Source organism: Agelaius tricolor, unplaced genomic scaffold (genome assembly GCF_023055355.1).
Source record: "Agelaius tricolor isolate 1412-34295 unplaced genomic scaffold, bAgeTri1.0.p SCAF_20, whole genome shotgun sequence".
Classification (NCBI taxonomy): domain Eukaryota; kingdom Metazoa; phylum Chordata; class Aves; order Passeriformes; family Icteridae; genus Agelaius; species Agelaius tricolor.
In genome coordinates this window covers 2,957,175-2,974,862 of record NW_027269280.1, presented here as the reverse complement: position 1 = coordinate 2,974,862, position 17,688 = coordinate 2,957,175, and the positions used below count along the sequence as shown (strand labels likewise).

Here is a 17,688-nt window from a genome sequence, read left to right as displayed (position 1 = left end):
CCATCGCGGCGTTACATAAAGCGATCTGGTTTTTAAATCGCCGCTTCCGGTGTGACTATGGAAACACTCGGATTATGTAAATACCGAAACCTGGATGCTGGGCATCAGATGCGAAGATTCGCCCCCCTTCCCTTCACCGGGGAATTAGCTCTTGTTCACGTACAATAATAATAATAATAATTAAAAGAATGATCCGGTCGTTAACGAGCGTTTACCGCCGTTCAAGGGTTTTTACGGGATTGCAAAACGCTTCGGTGCTGTAGCCTGTGAATTGTCGGCGAGTTACGTGTCCCCCGCTCGCCTTCCAGCGCCAGCCCCTGCTCAGCAGCCCAAGTTTGAGTTTTCCTGAAGCCAAGCACCTGTTATTCCTGCCGAGTTCCGTGTCACGGGATGGAAAAGGTGCATACAGCGGGGTTGGAGCTTGTTTGGATTCAGGTTTTGTTCAGTTTGTGCCTTGCCATCTTAATTATTTCCTCCAGAATGTGTTTATCAAACCGTTGTGCACGATCCATGTGCTTTCCTCGATTTTTTCTTTTCCGGACAATGTGTTTTATTTTGGTTTTTGTGTCTTTTCTAGCGCTGCATCGGCCGAAGGCGGTACGATGAGAACGAGGACCTCTCGGACGTGGAGGAAATTGTCAGCATCAGGAGTTTCAATTTGGAAGAGAAATTAAAGAGTAAAATGTACCACGGGGATTTCGTGCATGCCATGGACGGCAAAGGTAACACAGCCGGGCCGGGGCTGTCCGGCCGCGCTCGCCGCCGCCTCCACGTGCGGCTCCGCTCCGGCTTCGGATTTCGCGCCCGCGCCCCTGCCCGGGGATCCGGTGACGCTGCCGGCCCGAGGGGAACCGGGGGCGGCTGCTGGTGGGGCCCTGCAGCCCGGCCCGTCCCGGGGGCTGCCCCGGCCCGTCCCCCCGCACCCGGAGGAGCTTTTGCCCCGGCGCGGTGCGGGATGAGCGCGGTGATGCATGGCAGTGCTCCCCCCGCCGTGACCCCAGCGCCGCACCGGGCTGGGCAGGAATCAGCTCCTGGCACGGGAGAGGCCGAAACCCCAGCCCCCACTTAGCCAGAGGTGATTCCTGCTCCCTCTCCGCCCCCTCTTGAATCCAGGACCCCTTTTGCGAAAGGGTGCGATTGATGAGCCCGTTCGCCAGGCTCGGAGACTTTAAAGTCAATAACTTCTTTGTGTGTCTATCATATATTAAATTACAGCGCTCCCCTCCCCAAAGTTCCTCGCTTTGCTGAGGTGACTGGAATTCCGGAGCCGTAAGCAGAGCCAGACAGCCCCGCTCTGCCGCACGGGGAAACGGGAGAGCTTTGCCCGGGAGCCCAGCGGGCCGGGGGGGCTGCAGGTCACCTTTATTGACCGCTGTGCTGCTGACACGGATCCCCAATCCCAGATGGCCGTCACCAAAACTCGGCCTGACTGAGGAGCCGGTTTAGGATGGCTCTCTCAGGAAAGAAGTTTTGGCTGTAATCCTCCTGAAATTGCTCTAGCTGTGTGGAAGCACTAATCGAGTTTAGAAAGTTTCCTTTTCTCCCTTAGGCTTAGTTTTGCATGAGCATTTTAAGCTCCTTTTAGAAAAGTTGATGTGGTGGAGAAATTAAATACCTATCTTATTTAGGAAGGTATTTGTTTAGGAGATAAGCTCAACCCTGACCCCTCTTCCTCCAAACAAAACACAAGCAACTATTTTTTAGCTGGAAAATGTTAATTAATTTTCCAGAAAATGATTGCATTCCACCCTCAGCTTCCAGACACTCCAATGGTTGCCACTGCTCCATGCTAAGGATAGTACAATCCACATCTTCCCTGGCTTGGCAGCTCCAAAATCTCTGGGCAGTTCTCTCCTTTCTAGGGAACTTGAAAATAAATGAGTGTCTTTTGTTATTTTGTTGTGGTCTGTGTCGGCTTTGTTCAACCCCACAAGGGATTTAAATGCTTTGTTGGGGCATTAGGAAGAAAGGATCTGCCTTGCTATTTGCTCTGTTTTTATTTTTACTATTGGTTTACTTTTTTTCTCTATAAACCTAAGAGTTGAATTGAATCTGGTCGAAACAATGACAGTAGTATGGAAGAATAAAACAAGTTATATGAACACATGGAATTAGTTGAGCAATATTTTTTTTTTCTTTCCCATGTCCTTCCCATGTTTTTATTTTCACTGATAACTCATCTTGAAGTGGTGTGAATTTTGCCTTGAATGCAGTTTGTTATAGCTACTTGTTCTCTAGTCTGCAAGGCTACATAGGTGCCTCTGCTTCTTCCACCAATATTACTCCTGATGTTTGTTGACTTTCTGACTCGGATCAGTGTCTGTGAAAAGTCTCTGTAGTTTATTTATTGCTTACCAAAAGGCAATAGCTTTAATGGGGATGCCTATGGGCAAGGGTGACTTATTTAGCACAGAAATATTTACTGGGTAACCTTAGTTAAATGGAGTGTTCATTACACTTCCTTTGACACTAGTGGCAATAAAGTTTCTGTAGTTGTAATGTTTCTGTAAATGGATAATTACAGTGCTCTGATTTGGTAACTCTTAAGTAGGAACATTACATCCCTACTTGTCATAATTACCAACTGAATACAGCAAAGAAAAAGTAAAAATAGAGGGCAGTACATGTGCAGGCATGGGAGTTTGGCCTCTGGCTCTCCTCTTGCTTTCAGTGTGGGTTTTAGAGCAGAGAAACATCAGGAATGGAGGCTCAGGCTGAGGTGCTTGTGCTGGCCCAGGGAGCGTGGGCAGCTGGAAGAATCTTGGAGTGAAACTGCTCCTGTGTGCCTGAATAACCTGCAGGGAGTGGGCTCTGGGCTTGCAGGGCATTCTGTAGTGCTGGACACTCAAGCAGTGCTTGTCATTCCAGGGCAGTGTAGGAAAGGCTTTATAAAAGTCATTTTTTCCTGTAAAATGGGGGAATAGCAGAGCCATAGAAACAGTCCATGGCTGCTGCAGGAATTCCTCTGCTCTCTGTGGCAGAAGGCTCCAAACTGAGTGTGGGGTTTTGTAGCCATGGCTCACCCAAATCGCTGCCTTGTAACTTCCTCTCTAATCCCCAAATCACTGCTATTGTGTCAGACCATGCATAGAGAAATCCCCAGGAAAGGCCAGTCCTGTGTAATCCTCAGAGAGGAGCAGCAAGGTAATTCTGGCCAGTGTTAACATGACAAATTTATATTTAATTTTCACTTTGATTGTGTATTATACTGTGACTCCCCACAATTCATTTTTCACAGACTTTCTAAGTGCCAGGAGCTGTGTAAAATCTGCCTATCAGCTCCTGGAGTTACATTGCTGATTAATTAAAAGAAAAGTTGTTCTGTTGAAACCAAGAGTAACCCCCACATAAAAAGAATTATGTGTTCATGGAATTAGAGCTCTCTGGTAGAACCAGATAATGCTCACAAGAAAATTTATATTTATCTAAGTAGAAATGTGTAACTTAGAAAATCTAAACTTACACATACATTTTAAACTACACATTTGCCCAAAAATACCTGACTGATTTGCAGTATTTGGTCAGGATTATCTTTTAACTGTTAATTTGGTATTTCATTACAGCCTGGGTGTTTCAACACAGACCTTAATTGACAAACTGACTGGCTTCTATTTTATGTGCATCAGTGAACAGGAAAAATAGGGAGCAGCTGGGACAGCATTGTCTGTCACTGGGTTTCCGGTTTGGATCTAAAATATGCATTCTCTTTCTATTTCTCTTTAGGTGATAGGGAGTTCTTTGGTGAGAAAAGGGGAATGGGGAGAGTCTGAGAAAATGTAACTGTGAGGTGCCAACACCATTGTAATTGCTTTGGGATGTTGTTCTGATTCATTTCCACAGATTTTACTTTTGAGTATGTGCAAAGAGAAGCTCTCAGAGTTCCCCTCATCTTCAGAAATAAGGATGGACTGGGAATTAAGTAAGTTACAATCAAATTTTGGTGATTAATAAATGCTTTTATAAAATAACCATTATGCTTTCTACTTGTATCTGATATTTCTTTTGATGATCTCAAAATGGATTGCAATTAGTAAGACTGTCAGCAGCCTTGAGAGGAGGAATGATTATTTTCCACTTATAAACAAGCAGATAATGAAGTCTATAAAAGTTAAGTGCATACAGCATGGTACTACACAGTCAAAGTATGTCAGCAGTGAAAGTTAGGAATGAAATCCAAGGTTTTTGCACCCAATCCATGCTGTAATGACAGAACAAACTCCCTTCAATTTTTGACTTCTCAATTCTTTCATTCATTGCAGGTGGAATTCTAATGATGCCTGTCGTTTTCCATTATAATTATGTCTCTTCAGAATGTTACAGCTTTGTAAATATTTAATAATGTCTAGTTAAATATGAGATTGCTGCAGCCTTTTTGAGGTGGCATTTGGTTAATATCCAGTATAAAGGATTTGGTATTTTAATAAGAGAATCCTGCAACTTTGTTTGTGACAGTGACAGTGTCTAAAAGAAAAGTCTTAAAAGCATTAACATTATCAGTCTTTAATCCATAGTTTAGATGAATGTTACTTGATACTTTTGGAAATTAGGATCATGTAACTGACTATTGCTGGAAGAAAGAAAAATAATGTTTGAAAGCATCATTACTTTGCTCAGTTTCGCTTTAGTTTCCAGCTGTGGAACTCTTCCTAGTTTAGGGGACCAAGGACTCCCAATTGTTAATTAAAAGGAATCAAGCCACCCCAGTATAATTTAAAGAATGAGACAAGCAGAGTTTGGGGTATTTGACAACCATGTGTCCTTTTACTATCACAGCAAACAGGAGCTGCTGTGATGTTTCTGGTGATGGAGTGAAATAGTTTCATATGTTGAACTCTCAACAAGAAGTGCTCAATAGGCTCTCTCTGTATGCATTGGTTTTAAACTGCTGCTTCTAAGGGACAAGTGCTAAAAGCTTCAAGAATTTCTTCCTGAAGAAGCCATGAGCTGTTCAGTGAGGCTGGGGAGTATTTGGGAGCCAGAGCAGCACCTTCCCAGCACCTTCCCAGCACCCAGATCCTCCTCCATGGGAACTTGGGGAAGTTCCCATGAAATTCCTCCCAGTTCAAGAAGAAAACTGGGAAGATGTTTCAGCTCCTGCTGCTGTGCCAATGGTACCAGTTCAGCTCGTGCTCCAGAGTGAAGAAGTGTGGAAATGAGAGCTCATCCTGCAGGCACAAACATTCCTAGGCTTCAGTCACAGGAGGCTGTGAACATCATCCTGTGGTGGATTGGGTGATCCAGATCTGTAGGGTGACTTTTGACATAAGATGATTTTTTGACTTTGGACGTTTTGAATATCTGCTGATGCAAGCTTCCACTTCTGCTGTGCTGAGCACTCAGCCCGCATGTCTGTGCCTGGCAGAGGTACAGAGCTGAACACTTTGGTTGCTGTGCTTGGAGGTGCTCTGAAATGGCAAGGAATGAGAGGAATGAGGAAAAATCCTTACAATGAAACTCTGCAAATTGCTTCCCTCTGTACTTGTGACCATCATGAACTGCTACTGGTAGGTCTGAAAGCAGGAAAGCCCCGCTGTGATCTCTTAGCAGAGGAGAAGCTGTTTTTCTCGGAGGGCTGTTTCCAAGATTGCAGCTCAGGAAGAGAATGCTCTTTGGAGAGGTGTTATCTCTTATCTGAACAGCAGTCAGCTTGCATTGTTTTGTAGTTAATCAGATACCTGTGCTGGCCAGAGCTCATCCTCATTAGGATTTGAATAGGTTCTCTAGCAAATCTTTAAACATTTGCAAAAATGCACCCAGTGCAGACTGAGGTGTTTGCATTTCTCTTCTGCTGAGGAAACCAGCAACACAATTTGTTTATTACAGACTGCTGAACATCTCCAATGTAGTCAGTGATATTTTGGAGTTAAGTCACCCTGCTGTACTATTCTTCACCACCGTTTATGATATTTGAAATCTTTGGAAGCATTCATGGTGGTTTTACACAGATACATTTGTCTGAAAATTGCATAACATCAAGGGAAAAGCATTTCTGCACAGTTCTTGCATTGCTGCTGTTCTGGATTTATAAACAGAAAACCAAATGACTGGTGACATTCAAGAAAACAGTTGGTTTGGGGATTTTTGCTATCATAGTTTTGTAGCAAACCAGCCCTAATTGTGTAAGAGGGAGTGTGCTAGTTGATTTTTATTTTGATTTATATAAATATGAAAAAGATTGCCTATCTAATTGTTGGACATTTCTGACACCAAATACAAGCAAGCTGTGTCATTTGCAGACAAGCCTGGCATGTTCTTGTTGCCCACAAATGGTTCCTGTTTCTTTTCCCCTATTTCTGACTTTCTAGTGCTTGGAAAGAAAAGATGAGCTCTGAATGAACCCTGAAGGTCAGTAGATTCAGGCTGTTTCATTCCAGAGAGGGAGTGAATTCCAAAGCTGTGAGGCCCTCACAGCCAAATGCAAAGATGTGAGGGTTGGCAGAGAACTAACAAAAGATACTGTCCAGCCTCTGCATCCCACCAGAGGAAGGTGATAAGGGTGAAAGAAAGTGGACAAAGAGAATTTGGCAAATAGTTCTCAAGATATGCGCATGCCAGTAAATGCAGTTTTTAACTTTACCTTTCAGTGCTTTCCTAATAGTAAAAATTATTGTTCTGCATGTTTGCCCATGGGCTGGATTGCTCAATTTTCAACTAAATAATGTCAAAAGTCCAGAAGAAAATTGTTTCTCTTCAACGTGGGGCAGTACAAGAGGGGCAGAGCACTGAGCTGGCACGTCCCACTGGGCTGTTTTTCATTACAATTCCTCAGTCAGCTTTTGTGCAATGTGAAGTGTGAAATATTGTCAGTAAAATGAAGTCAATCACCCTTAAAACCTCAGCACTGTTTTTATTTTCTTTTTTCATCCAGTTTCTATGCTGCAGAATTTTACTCTCTCCCTGACATGTAGAACTCACTTCTGGACCAGGCTACTCTCTAATTACATTATGCCCTAAAACATTGCCTGTGTTAGAAGTGATCCTGTAAAAGCATCAACATCCCTGAACCAATTATGCTACCATTTAATTTAGCTCTGAATTAGCCCAAATTGAATTGAACAATTTCCCAACCCACCAAATACAGCCGAGATGTCTTCTGCCAGACAAGGAGGTTTGGAATAGTCATTAAAACAAAGGGGCTTTATTTTTTAAATTTTTTAAAATATATATTATTTCCAAGCCATGATTCCTACCTGTGATGATGTGGCTTTGAGCAGGTTGTTTCACTGCTCTGTGCCTCAGTTTGGCAAGTGTGACAATGCTCACCTTGGGGAACAGACATGAGGCACCACGAGTTGCTTAACAAGCTATAAACATTGAGGATTTTATTGAAATCACTCCCAATCCCCTTCCCTTCTCTCCCACTCTGGTGCTGATAAAAAGTGCTCAAAAAGACACCTCTTCTCTTTCATTGTGAGTAGAAAAACTGTTGTACACTTGCCAATGCAAAGATGTCATGTGTGTCATTAAAACTTGCACTGTCCACACTTCAGAGGGGCCTTGCTGGATTCCACCTCCTGCACTATGGACAAAGAGCACCATACATTTATTTCTCCTTTATTATGGTAACGAGAGTGTACCCATGCTTATCTTGACAGTATTTAACTTTGCTTTCTTTGCTAATTACAGAATGCCTGACCCGGATTTCACCGTCAGAGATGTGAAGCTATTAGTGGGTGAGTTATTTTGAATGCACTGGATTAACTCTATACAGAACAGAATTGCTTTTAAATACTTGTCCAGTTGTGTTTGTAGACATTTGTGATAACTCTCAGAATCTGGGAGAAGGCATGGAGAAGCAATTTGTAAATTAAAAAGGCCGGGAGAACCCTAATTAGTAGTTGTGCTGACCGGACTCCGATTTCATGCTGGATAATTGGCATTTGGAAGGGAGGGAATGCTTTTGCTCTTAACAGGTGTCCTACAAACACTTTTGTGATCCTGGAAAGCAGCAGCTCTATTGATCGAGTTCCTATTTTTTTTTTAAATCTGTTGTAGAGCATCTGTTTGTAAAAGGTGTGACTGGAGCTGTGTCACCTTTTGCCTGTGTTGTCCCCTCAGGATTTATCAGTGTCAGGCCAGGTTGGTGCTTTGAGGGAAGGTTGTAAAGAGAGGCTGAGCACAAAGCCTTGCAAAGTGCCTGGCTTTTGATGAGACACAAACCAGAGAACTGGTGACTGTCATCAAATGTTTCCTAGCAATCTTTGCAAAATTAATGTGTTTTAACTCCAAGAAAAGCTACAGCTTGACTAGGAGATTATACTGTATTTTCTTTGAAATCTGTTTTTACTGAAGATGGGTATGTTATTTATTGTTATTGAAATTGTTACTCAATAGTGATCCTGCACTCCATGAAGTTGTCACTGTGGAGCAAGCTGGATGTTGGATGTGTTTGCTGCAGTTCTTGGAGATTTTTAACTGCATTCCTGCTAGTTAGAATTAACTCAGTTTATTTACCTGTCTTGTGGCAGCAGTTTATCTTTAAAATTAGGTCAAATGCTGCATTCTCAAAGACAAGTGTTTTTAAAAATTACTCTTTGAGTTTTATTGTCAATAGGAATATCAAGTCTGGAAAAGAAAAACAAAGGAGAGGAACTTGTGCCTCATTTCTGCTCACTTGGGGTTATCAGTGAGAGAGGGGTTATCTCTGATAACCTTCCTTCACAAACAACTCAGCAATGTTGCTTAATTTATGACCATTTATAAGCTCAGGAAAAAAGCCCCAAATATCTGGCAGAAAATGTTTGGGAAGTAGGGTGGGAAGTGTTATTTGATGGTCAATCTGCGTTAAATTAGAAAATAAACTCCTAAATGTTATGGATCTCCTAAATACCTGCATGTGCACATTTGCAGGTACAGAAAAAAGCCTTTTTGCTGTGGAGGAGCCTTGTATAAACCCTGTAATTATCTGGACCCTGTTGCAGTTTTCTGAACTTGTTCCATGGCTGATAAACTGCAGTTTCTGTCTCTGAGGCTGGAGCTGAGGGTCTGACGTTGAGGTGTTTTGGAACAGGGTAGTGTTGCATAACAACAGTGTTTTTCCTGTAGAACAGTCAAAGTGTGGGAGTTGCATTTCCTCAAGACTGATGTCCTTTGAAGTGTTAGGGGGTGGAGATTCCTGTGTACATGGCCAGCAAAGCGAGAGGATATTTATAAATAAAATTGCATTTATGAAACAATAGAGCAGAAATAACATTTGTTATTAACTTTGACATTAAGTTGAATGTTAGAGTGTGCCTGTTCACAGCTGGATCAGCAATCCTTGTACCTGCTCTTGGCCAGATATCACATCATGCATCCTTTCACATCATGTTTGGGCAAACTCCCTCTGGAGTCATTGTGCTGAGCCCATAATGTGGTCCAGAACATTGTCACCTGCCCTTTTTATAATACAGCTGATGACTTTTGGCATCACAGGTGGAAACTGTGAATCAAAAGATCTAAAATATCTGGAAACTGGACTGTGAGTTGTACCTGAAAAATCAGAGTTCTTGTGGCAAATCGTTTTTCTCGCTGTGGAATTTGTGCTGGGTGGAACAGCCACATTGACACTGAGAGCACATGGGGGAATTCCTGTCTCCATGCCAAATTTTAAAATTATCTACTCATTATTTCAGGAAACACTAGTGAGCATCTTCCTATAGCTTATCATTGCTGATATTTTTTTCTAGTTTTATGTTACATGTGTTACACTCACTATCTAATGTTCAAATAAAGGACATAAAAAGTCTTGTTTTATTAACATCTCCTGTCACTGGAGATGTTGAGATGTCGTGGCAGATCCCTCAGATCTTCCTGAACCTCCAGGTTTGCATTTCCAATGTGTGGTATTTTGAGAACTTATTCAATCCTTTGCTGAACCTGGGGAGGGAAGGAAGTTTGGTGAATGTGAAATGGAATGATCATAACTCTGCATCTGATTGTGTGTGGGAGTCAATAGAGAGAGAACACAGTCTGGAAAACGTTGTTGGCTTTTTAAATGCTCATCATCAGAGTTTGCTGGTGCTTTTTAAACCTCTCATTTCTTCTCTTTTCTTATTGAATCAGGGGAAGCTCATTTGTTACAGAGCCCTTGAAGGACATGGTGCTGGCTTTTTCCAAAGCACATAAATTCCATGGGAAGTTAATGAGCCTTTGGTCCCAAACTCTGCTGAAATCTTACTTTCCATTTCTAATGTGACTGTTGTACCATCTTCACAGGGGAGAACCTAAAAGTCACAGGGAAATAACAACAAGCTTTAAAATCTCCCTTTGAAAACTCTGCTCTGTGGCAATAATAAGGAGAATACAAAAAGGATGGGTTGATTGCTGTTTTTGTATACTTGAGCTTAGGTGTTTCTTTTTTAGTCTTTTGTCAGACTTCCAAAGAAACATTGACATTGCTTGATGGATTTTTCTGTTTTCCTGGCTTAAAAAATGCAGCAAGCAGCTGTAATTCAGTTTGGTGATGTTCATGACCTCCTGTTTCTGACACGAGTGCCTGACTGTGCACCCATGTGCAATGTGTGTGTGAAGCTCTGCCCTACAGTAGCTTTCCTTTCCAGAGCCAGACTCCCACCTCCATCCAAACCATCTCCTGGATGCTCTGTAAAACCTGAGCTGATGGATTAATTTCAGCAGTTGGAAATGTCTCATCTGTGAAATGGCTGTGAGCCAAGAATACAAATGGAGAAGTGGAAAGGAATTCCTGGCCTGCTCAGGAACTTGAGACAACTCTTGAAAGATGTAAAGCTCTGTTGTAATTTAATAACTTTTAAGCTTTGTAATTTCATTGCATTAGGTAGATTTGATTGCTAATTCTGAAGGGCAGAATGTCACTGTCATCTCTTCATAAGCTGATTTAAAATTTGATTGAGGGTCATTGGCCCTTTTAGAATGTCCTTAAACATCTGCCACATCTGCACAAAAACTTTGGTGTCATTTCTGCAGGGGTGCCTGTCATAGATGGGCAGAACAGCAAAAGTGTATTTTCCCAGATTGTCAGCTCCACCCTCTGCACACAAGGACCTGAGTGAGAGTTTTATGCCAAGTGCTCTGCACAACAAGTGGCATTGCTTGTCTGGGGCTGAGCAAGGAGGTAAAGGGGTGACTGCCTTGCTCAGCAAGCTGCTGAAAGCCAGGGCTGCCCTGGTCACTGTGGACCCTCTCCAGCCTTTGCCACTCCTGAATTCAAGGACTCAATGCAGTCATTTGTTTCAGTCTTTGATGTCACAGAACCAAAGCCTTCCATTTTGTCATTTGTTTGAATTTTGTCTTTATCTTGTCCTTCATGGGCGTCACACAACGCGAAGCTGGCAGCCCTGAGCACGTGTGGAAGCTGTGGACCATGTAAGGGGGAGAGAGAGAGGAGCTGCTCATGGATGTGTCCTCAGCCTAGCACTCTGAGCTCTTTCTCTGATCACTTCTTTTTATTGGGGCTTTTTGAGAGGTTTTCTTGGGTCACCATGGGTTGAGTTTAGAGGAGTATCTGCTTTGCTGTGGCACCTGCAGTGCCTCCCCCTGTGACTGGGCAGTGCCTGGGCTGTCCCAGTCTGCCCAGGAGCTCCCTGGGTAGGTGTGCAGGCCCTGCACAAGCACAGTGTCTCTCTCTAAACAGTAGTGGCCAGTCTGGATGTATTTGCATTTATTTCTAATTTTTAGCTGACCTATTTTCAGTTTGCTTGCCACAGGCACACAGTCTAAGGCTTTGGAATCCCAGCTTTTACACTCACACCTAAGTAAAGTAAATAAAAAGCTAAATGAATGGAAGTGGTGCTGGCTCTGTGATGTGCATCAGCTCTTCCCTCTCTGGGCTGGTGCAGCTTTGTGTGCCAGGGTAGGTATTTGTTGTGCACCCCCAAAGTGGAGCTTGCAATCCCAGCAGGTGGCAAAAGGGGAGATTTCAAACATGCTGAGGATTGTAAGAAAGAAAAGAGACTTTGGGTTATTGTGATCTCTGGGCTGAAGAGGTTAAAGTTGTGACCACAGCGGTCACTTCTGTAGGATCAGCAGCATTGTCCTATGGAATTCACCGTGCCCAGCCAGGCATTGTGTCAGTGGGAACAGTGCAAGTACAGGACTTAGACTATTCATGGGGTGGTCTAACAACTGACATCAACTCACTGATTGATTTTATTTAACTAACTCACTACGGGTTTATTTATAGAATTAAAAAAAAAAAAAAAGTGTAGGAGCAGCAGAGGATGTGTCATCAGTCATGCAATTTGCTATTAAAATCTGGTGCTGTAGACTGGACTGGGCCCTGATGCTCATAAGTGTAGGAAATGTTTGCTTGCTGTGTTCACAAACTGCACTGAAAGACTTTGGTGAATAAAGAATCCAAGCAAAGTTGAAAGCAGCAAAGCTTTTAATTGTGATACAATTTGTGCATTGAGGTATGGCAGTGAAGAGCAAGTATAAGCAAGCTCCAGTAACTGTTGCAAAGACCAATCTTCATCTGCCCAAGGAGATGATGCTCAAGATGTGACCTAATAGATCATTGCAATATTTGATTCCTGGGATTCTGTCAAATCCCTAAAGACCTGGCAGCAGGCTTTGATCTCAAGACAAAGGGTGAAAGGAAAACCAAGGCTCTACATATCCTGTTGCTTTCTTTGGTGGGAGTAGCTGAAGAAATACTTGATTATTGCTGGGATTTGCCTTTTCATTAGAAACACCAAAGAACAGGAACTGAGCCAAAAATTTCAGTTGCAAATTGACTGTTTAAAGAAATATGTGTGAAGGCCTGTGCCTCAGCTATGAGTTTATAATCATGGTGTCAGTGGGGCAAGATAATAGAATAAGTTACATCATTAAATCCCTGATATTTTCAAGGGGAAAGTCCTATAAGTAGGGGGGGCTTGGCACTGCTAGTGCAGGTCAGCCTTCCCTCACCCTGCTGACAATTTCTGGAGGAGATGCTGTGTGCTGTTACACATCTGCTCATGGTTTATTCACTACGTGCATCACAGGGCACTGAAGTGAGGATCTGAGCTTTCATTAACATCAGTGGGTGAAATCAGACCTGCAAAGGAGTATTTCCCTGATGTTTAGATTTATTTTTTTCCCCCACAGAGCAGAGCCCTAAGTAAGGTTTGTGAAGTTTGGTATTGCAACATTTTCCTCATTCTAGGAGGAACTGCAGTTCTGCAGTGTGATGGTGCACAGTAAAAAGTGTGGCCTTGTTTTCCCAGGTGGGAACCAGGCAGAAAAGTGAAATCATCTGCTAAAATCAGAATTTGGGGAGTCTCAGTTTCTAGTTTTCCTGTAACCTGTAAATGATGAAGTGAATGTAGGAAGCCATGGCTTCTTTGTGCAGGGACTGTGGTGGGGAGGAACAAGTTCCCTGAGCAGTTAATGTCAGCAGGCTGATGTAAATAATTTAAATTCAGTTGGGACAGAAAGAATTTCTGCCCATCAAATGTACCAAACAGCCATAAGCTATGTGAGGCTCTGCATCTTTCATCCAGCCATTTTTGTTTTCTTAAATACACACACTGCTGTAGTCCCCAGAAATTCCAGTTAAAATGGGAATATGCATGCCAGGTAGTTCACAGAGAGACAAGAGCCCCCCTAACCCATGCTTCTGGAAGCAGGTGGCATTGAAAAAGGAATAGAAAGAGATATAAACATTGTAGGTAATAATTATTCTGCCTCTATAAAACGTTTTATATACCTATTAAAAACTGTACACACCCTTACAGATGTGTACACATAGACATGTATAAATTTCATTCAGTACTGAATCAAGAATCATAGGCAGTATTTCCATGGAAGAGAAAATTGTGGTGCTGGTGGTGACTGCAGGTCAGGTGGGTAAAGGCAGGAGGGAGGGCAGAGAGGTGTAAAACACTCCTTTTACATTAGCATACATTTCTTGTGCTGTGTCTGCACAATGGTCCCCCAGCTGGCTGTGCAAACCTTCAGCTTTTTGTTAGCAGCTACTCAGAAAAGCTGAAAGCAAATCACAGGAGTGTCCCTGAGTAGCTGCTTCCTAGTGATTTTTTGGTTCATTCCTCCTGCGTGTTTGCTGCTCCTCTCAAATTGATCTGTTCTGAAAATTGTATCATGGTTGAATTCACATCCAACTACAAAGCGAGTCGAGAGGCTCGTAGTGTGGTCTGCAGGCAAGTAGGGGAAATTTTGTCTTAATCAACGTACAGTTCTCCATCCTGTGAAAGAAAATTAGCCATGTAGATACAAAAGAAGGACAAAGCAGCCACACACTGCAGCTCAGAAAACTTTCCATCATTTCTGCTGAATAGGGACTCAGTGTTGCTTTTTCTATAGAGCAACGCTCCATTTGTTTCAAGGAAGTTGTGAAATTGGAGACCCGGAGGAGTTAGGAGGGAGGCTCATTAGAGAGGCTCTGTTGTAAGGAGCACTTCCCAAAATTAAACTGGCTGCTCAAAGGAAGTGCAAAAGTCTGCCCCCAGACTTGCATCTAAGTCTTGATTAAGATGTATGGTTCTCCCCTGGTGTGGGGATTTGTCCTGTCAATGGGAGTGCCAGTTGGGAGAGCAGAGAGCTGAGTCAGGAGTCAGTAACTGCTGTGTCTCCAGGAGCCTTGTGTGGAGGCACAAGGAGGAAGCAAGGTCTGTGCTCTGCTCCTGGGACCCAAATAATGCATTTTTCAAAACACACTGGGCCAGGCTCTCCTAGGGGAGAGGAGTCATCACTGATCTCATGGGAGGGGAGGTACTTGGATGAAATATTTCCCACCATTGTAAGATTTCTCCTCTTATTTCTCATGGGGTTTTTGTGCCTCACTGGGTGATCTGTGCCTGTCCTGCTCTCTGGGTTCTGCTTTTTTTGCTTTTCATGTAAGTGGGACTGTTGGAATACTAAGAAAACTGAGTTAAAGAAACATCCATAGTTTGGAAGGCCAATGTCTGTGTAGTTTTATACCAACTTGTGAACGTGTTCCTCAGGCTGTGAGAATTCCAACTGAGGGTACCTCAGCCTCTGGGCCCTGCAGGTCACACCCTGAGTTCATCAAGGGACTCAGATCCACAGAGACAGCTGAGAGGAGCAGGGGATCCAAGAAACAGGAGATAAAGACGGCTCCCTGCAGGAGGAGGCTGAACTGGGCTGTTCCTCACAAGAGACTGTAAAATAATTACATGTCACTGCTATTCCCATTGGTCTGAGGCTCCCAGCTCAAACCCTGTGTTTTCAGGGAGCTGGGTTATGTACCTGCCTACAAACTTTCCAAAGGGAAAAATGGAGCATCAGAAAGCAACTTTCATCAGGGCCCCACTGATTTGTCTCAGATGTTATTCAGAAACATGTGTTTGACATCCAGTCCATAAAAATAAATTGTTTCCTCTGTCATGTTGTTTTGTGACCAAAGCTTGTTTGAAAAACTTACATTATTTTTTTTAAAATGCTCTGTTTTTAAAGTCAAGTTCCAAATTGCTCACAGTCTTGCTGTTGGGCCTGTCAACATGCTTCATGCTCTAAACTGGGAAATGTGCTAAGTCAGGCCTAAAATCAGCAAATAAATGTTACCACTGAAAATGATAATTTCCCAGTGTCTGTAAGCTCAGATGGAGTCAAACCAATGGTCTGTCAACAAAAGGGGTTCATAAGTACTGTTGGTCTGAACTGGACAGACTCCTAGCTGCTGCATTTATTTTTAAATTTAAGTACTGCAAAGAGGAAACATATGGACAATAAGAGTAAAATAAAATAAAATATAATGTGCTATTTCATTGAAATGATTGGTTCCAATTCTATCTAGCAGGTTTCTCTTCCCAAAGTCCAGCACTGGAGGTTTATTGGCTCATCCTTTTGTCTTTGTGCTTTTTTCTTTCTTTTCCCTTGAGCGACCTCTCCTGTTTTCTCTGTATCCCTCTTTCCTTGAGGAGGCTGCTGTACTCTACAGAACTTGTTTCACCCCCTCATTCCATAGAAGTTTGTGAGGAAGTCCAGGTAAATCCTCCCAGACTCCAGCAAGTGTTCTTAGGATTCCTTTCCAGCCATGAGCCAGCAGTGATAGAGAGAGCAGCACACTTTGCTGTGAACAGGGCCAGCAGGACTTGGCAGGTGGGGTTTTTGTTTCCCATGGAATCTCTCCCTCCTTTGTGGGACACCAGCAGTCCTGAGTGTCAATCAGACAGCCTAATGTGATTTCTGATCTCCTCCACCTTAGCCAGGGCTAGGGAGAATTACAAAGTTGTGGAGCTGCACTGTGTTCTCTCCTGGGCAGAATTAAAATTAGTAACTGGAGAGCAACGTTTCTGAATGGATTTTTTTCAAGTGAAGGTTCCATTAGTGATTTTCCTACAGTCTGAGGGCTCTAATTTGTTGAAAATTGAAGTGGTTTGTAACAGCTCTGAAGGAACCCTTTGGGACTCTGGCATCCACCAGTGTTAAGGTGGAGAAGTGCATAAATAAAGTGGAAATCTCTGTCTATTAAAGTGCTGTATTGCAGACTTTCAGAGGATGTTGCTTCATTTAACACTCACTGGTTTTGTGCCTCTTAGACAGCTCATTGTTTAAGAAGAAAAGCTGCAGTCAGTACTAGCAGGAGGGAGCTGGGCTGTGCTTGGTGTCACCGTGGGATTTCCCCCAGTGCTGGTGCTGGCTGCACATCCTTCCCCTGATCTTTGGGGAACTGTGCTGGGAAGAGGCAGGGAGCTGACCCCGCTTAAAAAAAATTATTTAAGCCTCAACAGTTTCTTGAGTATTGGTGAACAGTTTGTATCATGAAACCAGGACCTAGGGCAGACAGAGGTTAAAACTTACCCAGTGTTCCTGATAGACTGGAAATAGAAACTTCTCCCTCTAATACCAATACCAGCTCTGGTGCCAGACCAGCTCTCTGTCATCTAAACTGGCTCTGCCTTTGCTGCTGCTGCCTGTTATGTGACCAGGGGAAGTGTCTCTGCTCCTTGTGCTTCCTATTGCAGCCAACAATTTGCTTTTTTTGCCATACCAATTAAGCAACTCTAAATTGGCATCCTGCTCATTCTCTTCCTTCTCTCCTCACTTCTGGCATTGCTCTCCCATCCCCTCCTGTGTGCTGGCACGGGCTTTCCTCCTTCTCATAGTGAGGTGGTTCAGGAAGTTGAACCAGCAGAAAACTCACACTGTCTTTCTACCTTGCAGAAATGTGGAGGAATATATATACATTTATTATTTTTATATTATTTTGGTGCTTGTTTAGCTCTCAGCACTACCCAGGGCTGGGCTAAGCTGTAATGGACATAGCCTTCCACCTCTGTCATAAGTTTCCACTGGGGCTCTGTGCATCAGAAGTGCCAGGTGAGTGAACTTTGAGCCATGATTAGGGTTTCTGTGTAATAAAATAAATAAAAAGAAGGCATTTGATGCTCTCTCATTCAGCCTTTTTTTTTACTCCTAGAAGTAAAAATGAAATATTATAACACTCGCTTGCCTATGTTTAGCACGTCCGCTGACTTGCCATTTTGGAAGAAGAACCAGTTCTATTTTTAGAGCTGAACTTCCTGTTTGAGCTCTCTTTAAGTTTGTCCTTTGCCTAACACAGGCAAACTCTTTAAAAAAAATCTTAGTTAAACTGGGACAGTTTTGCTAAAAACAGTCATGTTCATGTCCAGATATAAACAGCAATAAATCTGCTTTGAATGAACATTACAACAAAAATACAACTTCTGAGAGAATGTATTTCCATGATGTCAGGACATGAAAGTGAAATTGAAGTGATGTGTTGGTGTGGTCGGGCATCTC

At 43.0% G+C, this 17,688-nt stretch overlaps 1 protein-coding gene across 3 annotated transcripts in view; it reads left to right on the top strand.

Moving 5' to 3' along the window:
* Positions 1-17,688, top strand: part of KDM2B (lysine demethylase 2B) — a 103,703-nt gene that overhangs the window by 701 nt on the left and 85,314 nt on the right. For 2 of the 3 annotated variants that reach the window (XM_071445048.1, XM_071445049.1), the window contains exons 2-4: positions 578-722; positions 3,841-3,919; positions 7,627-7,673. In XM_071445048.1, coding sequence (XP_071301149.1) covers positions 578-722; positions 3,841-3,919; positions 7,627-7,673 — 271 coding nt within the window. Of the gene's footprint in view, positions 1-257; positions 400-577; positions 723-3,840; positions 3,920-7,626; positions 7,674-17,688 lie in introns of those variants that run through there. The other variant, XM_071445050.1, reaches the window with a different exon arrangement.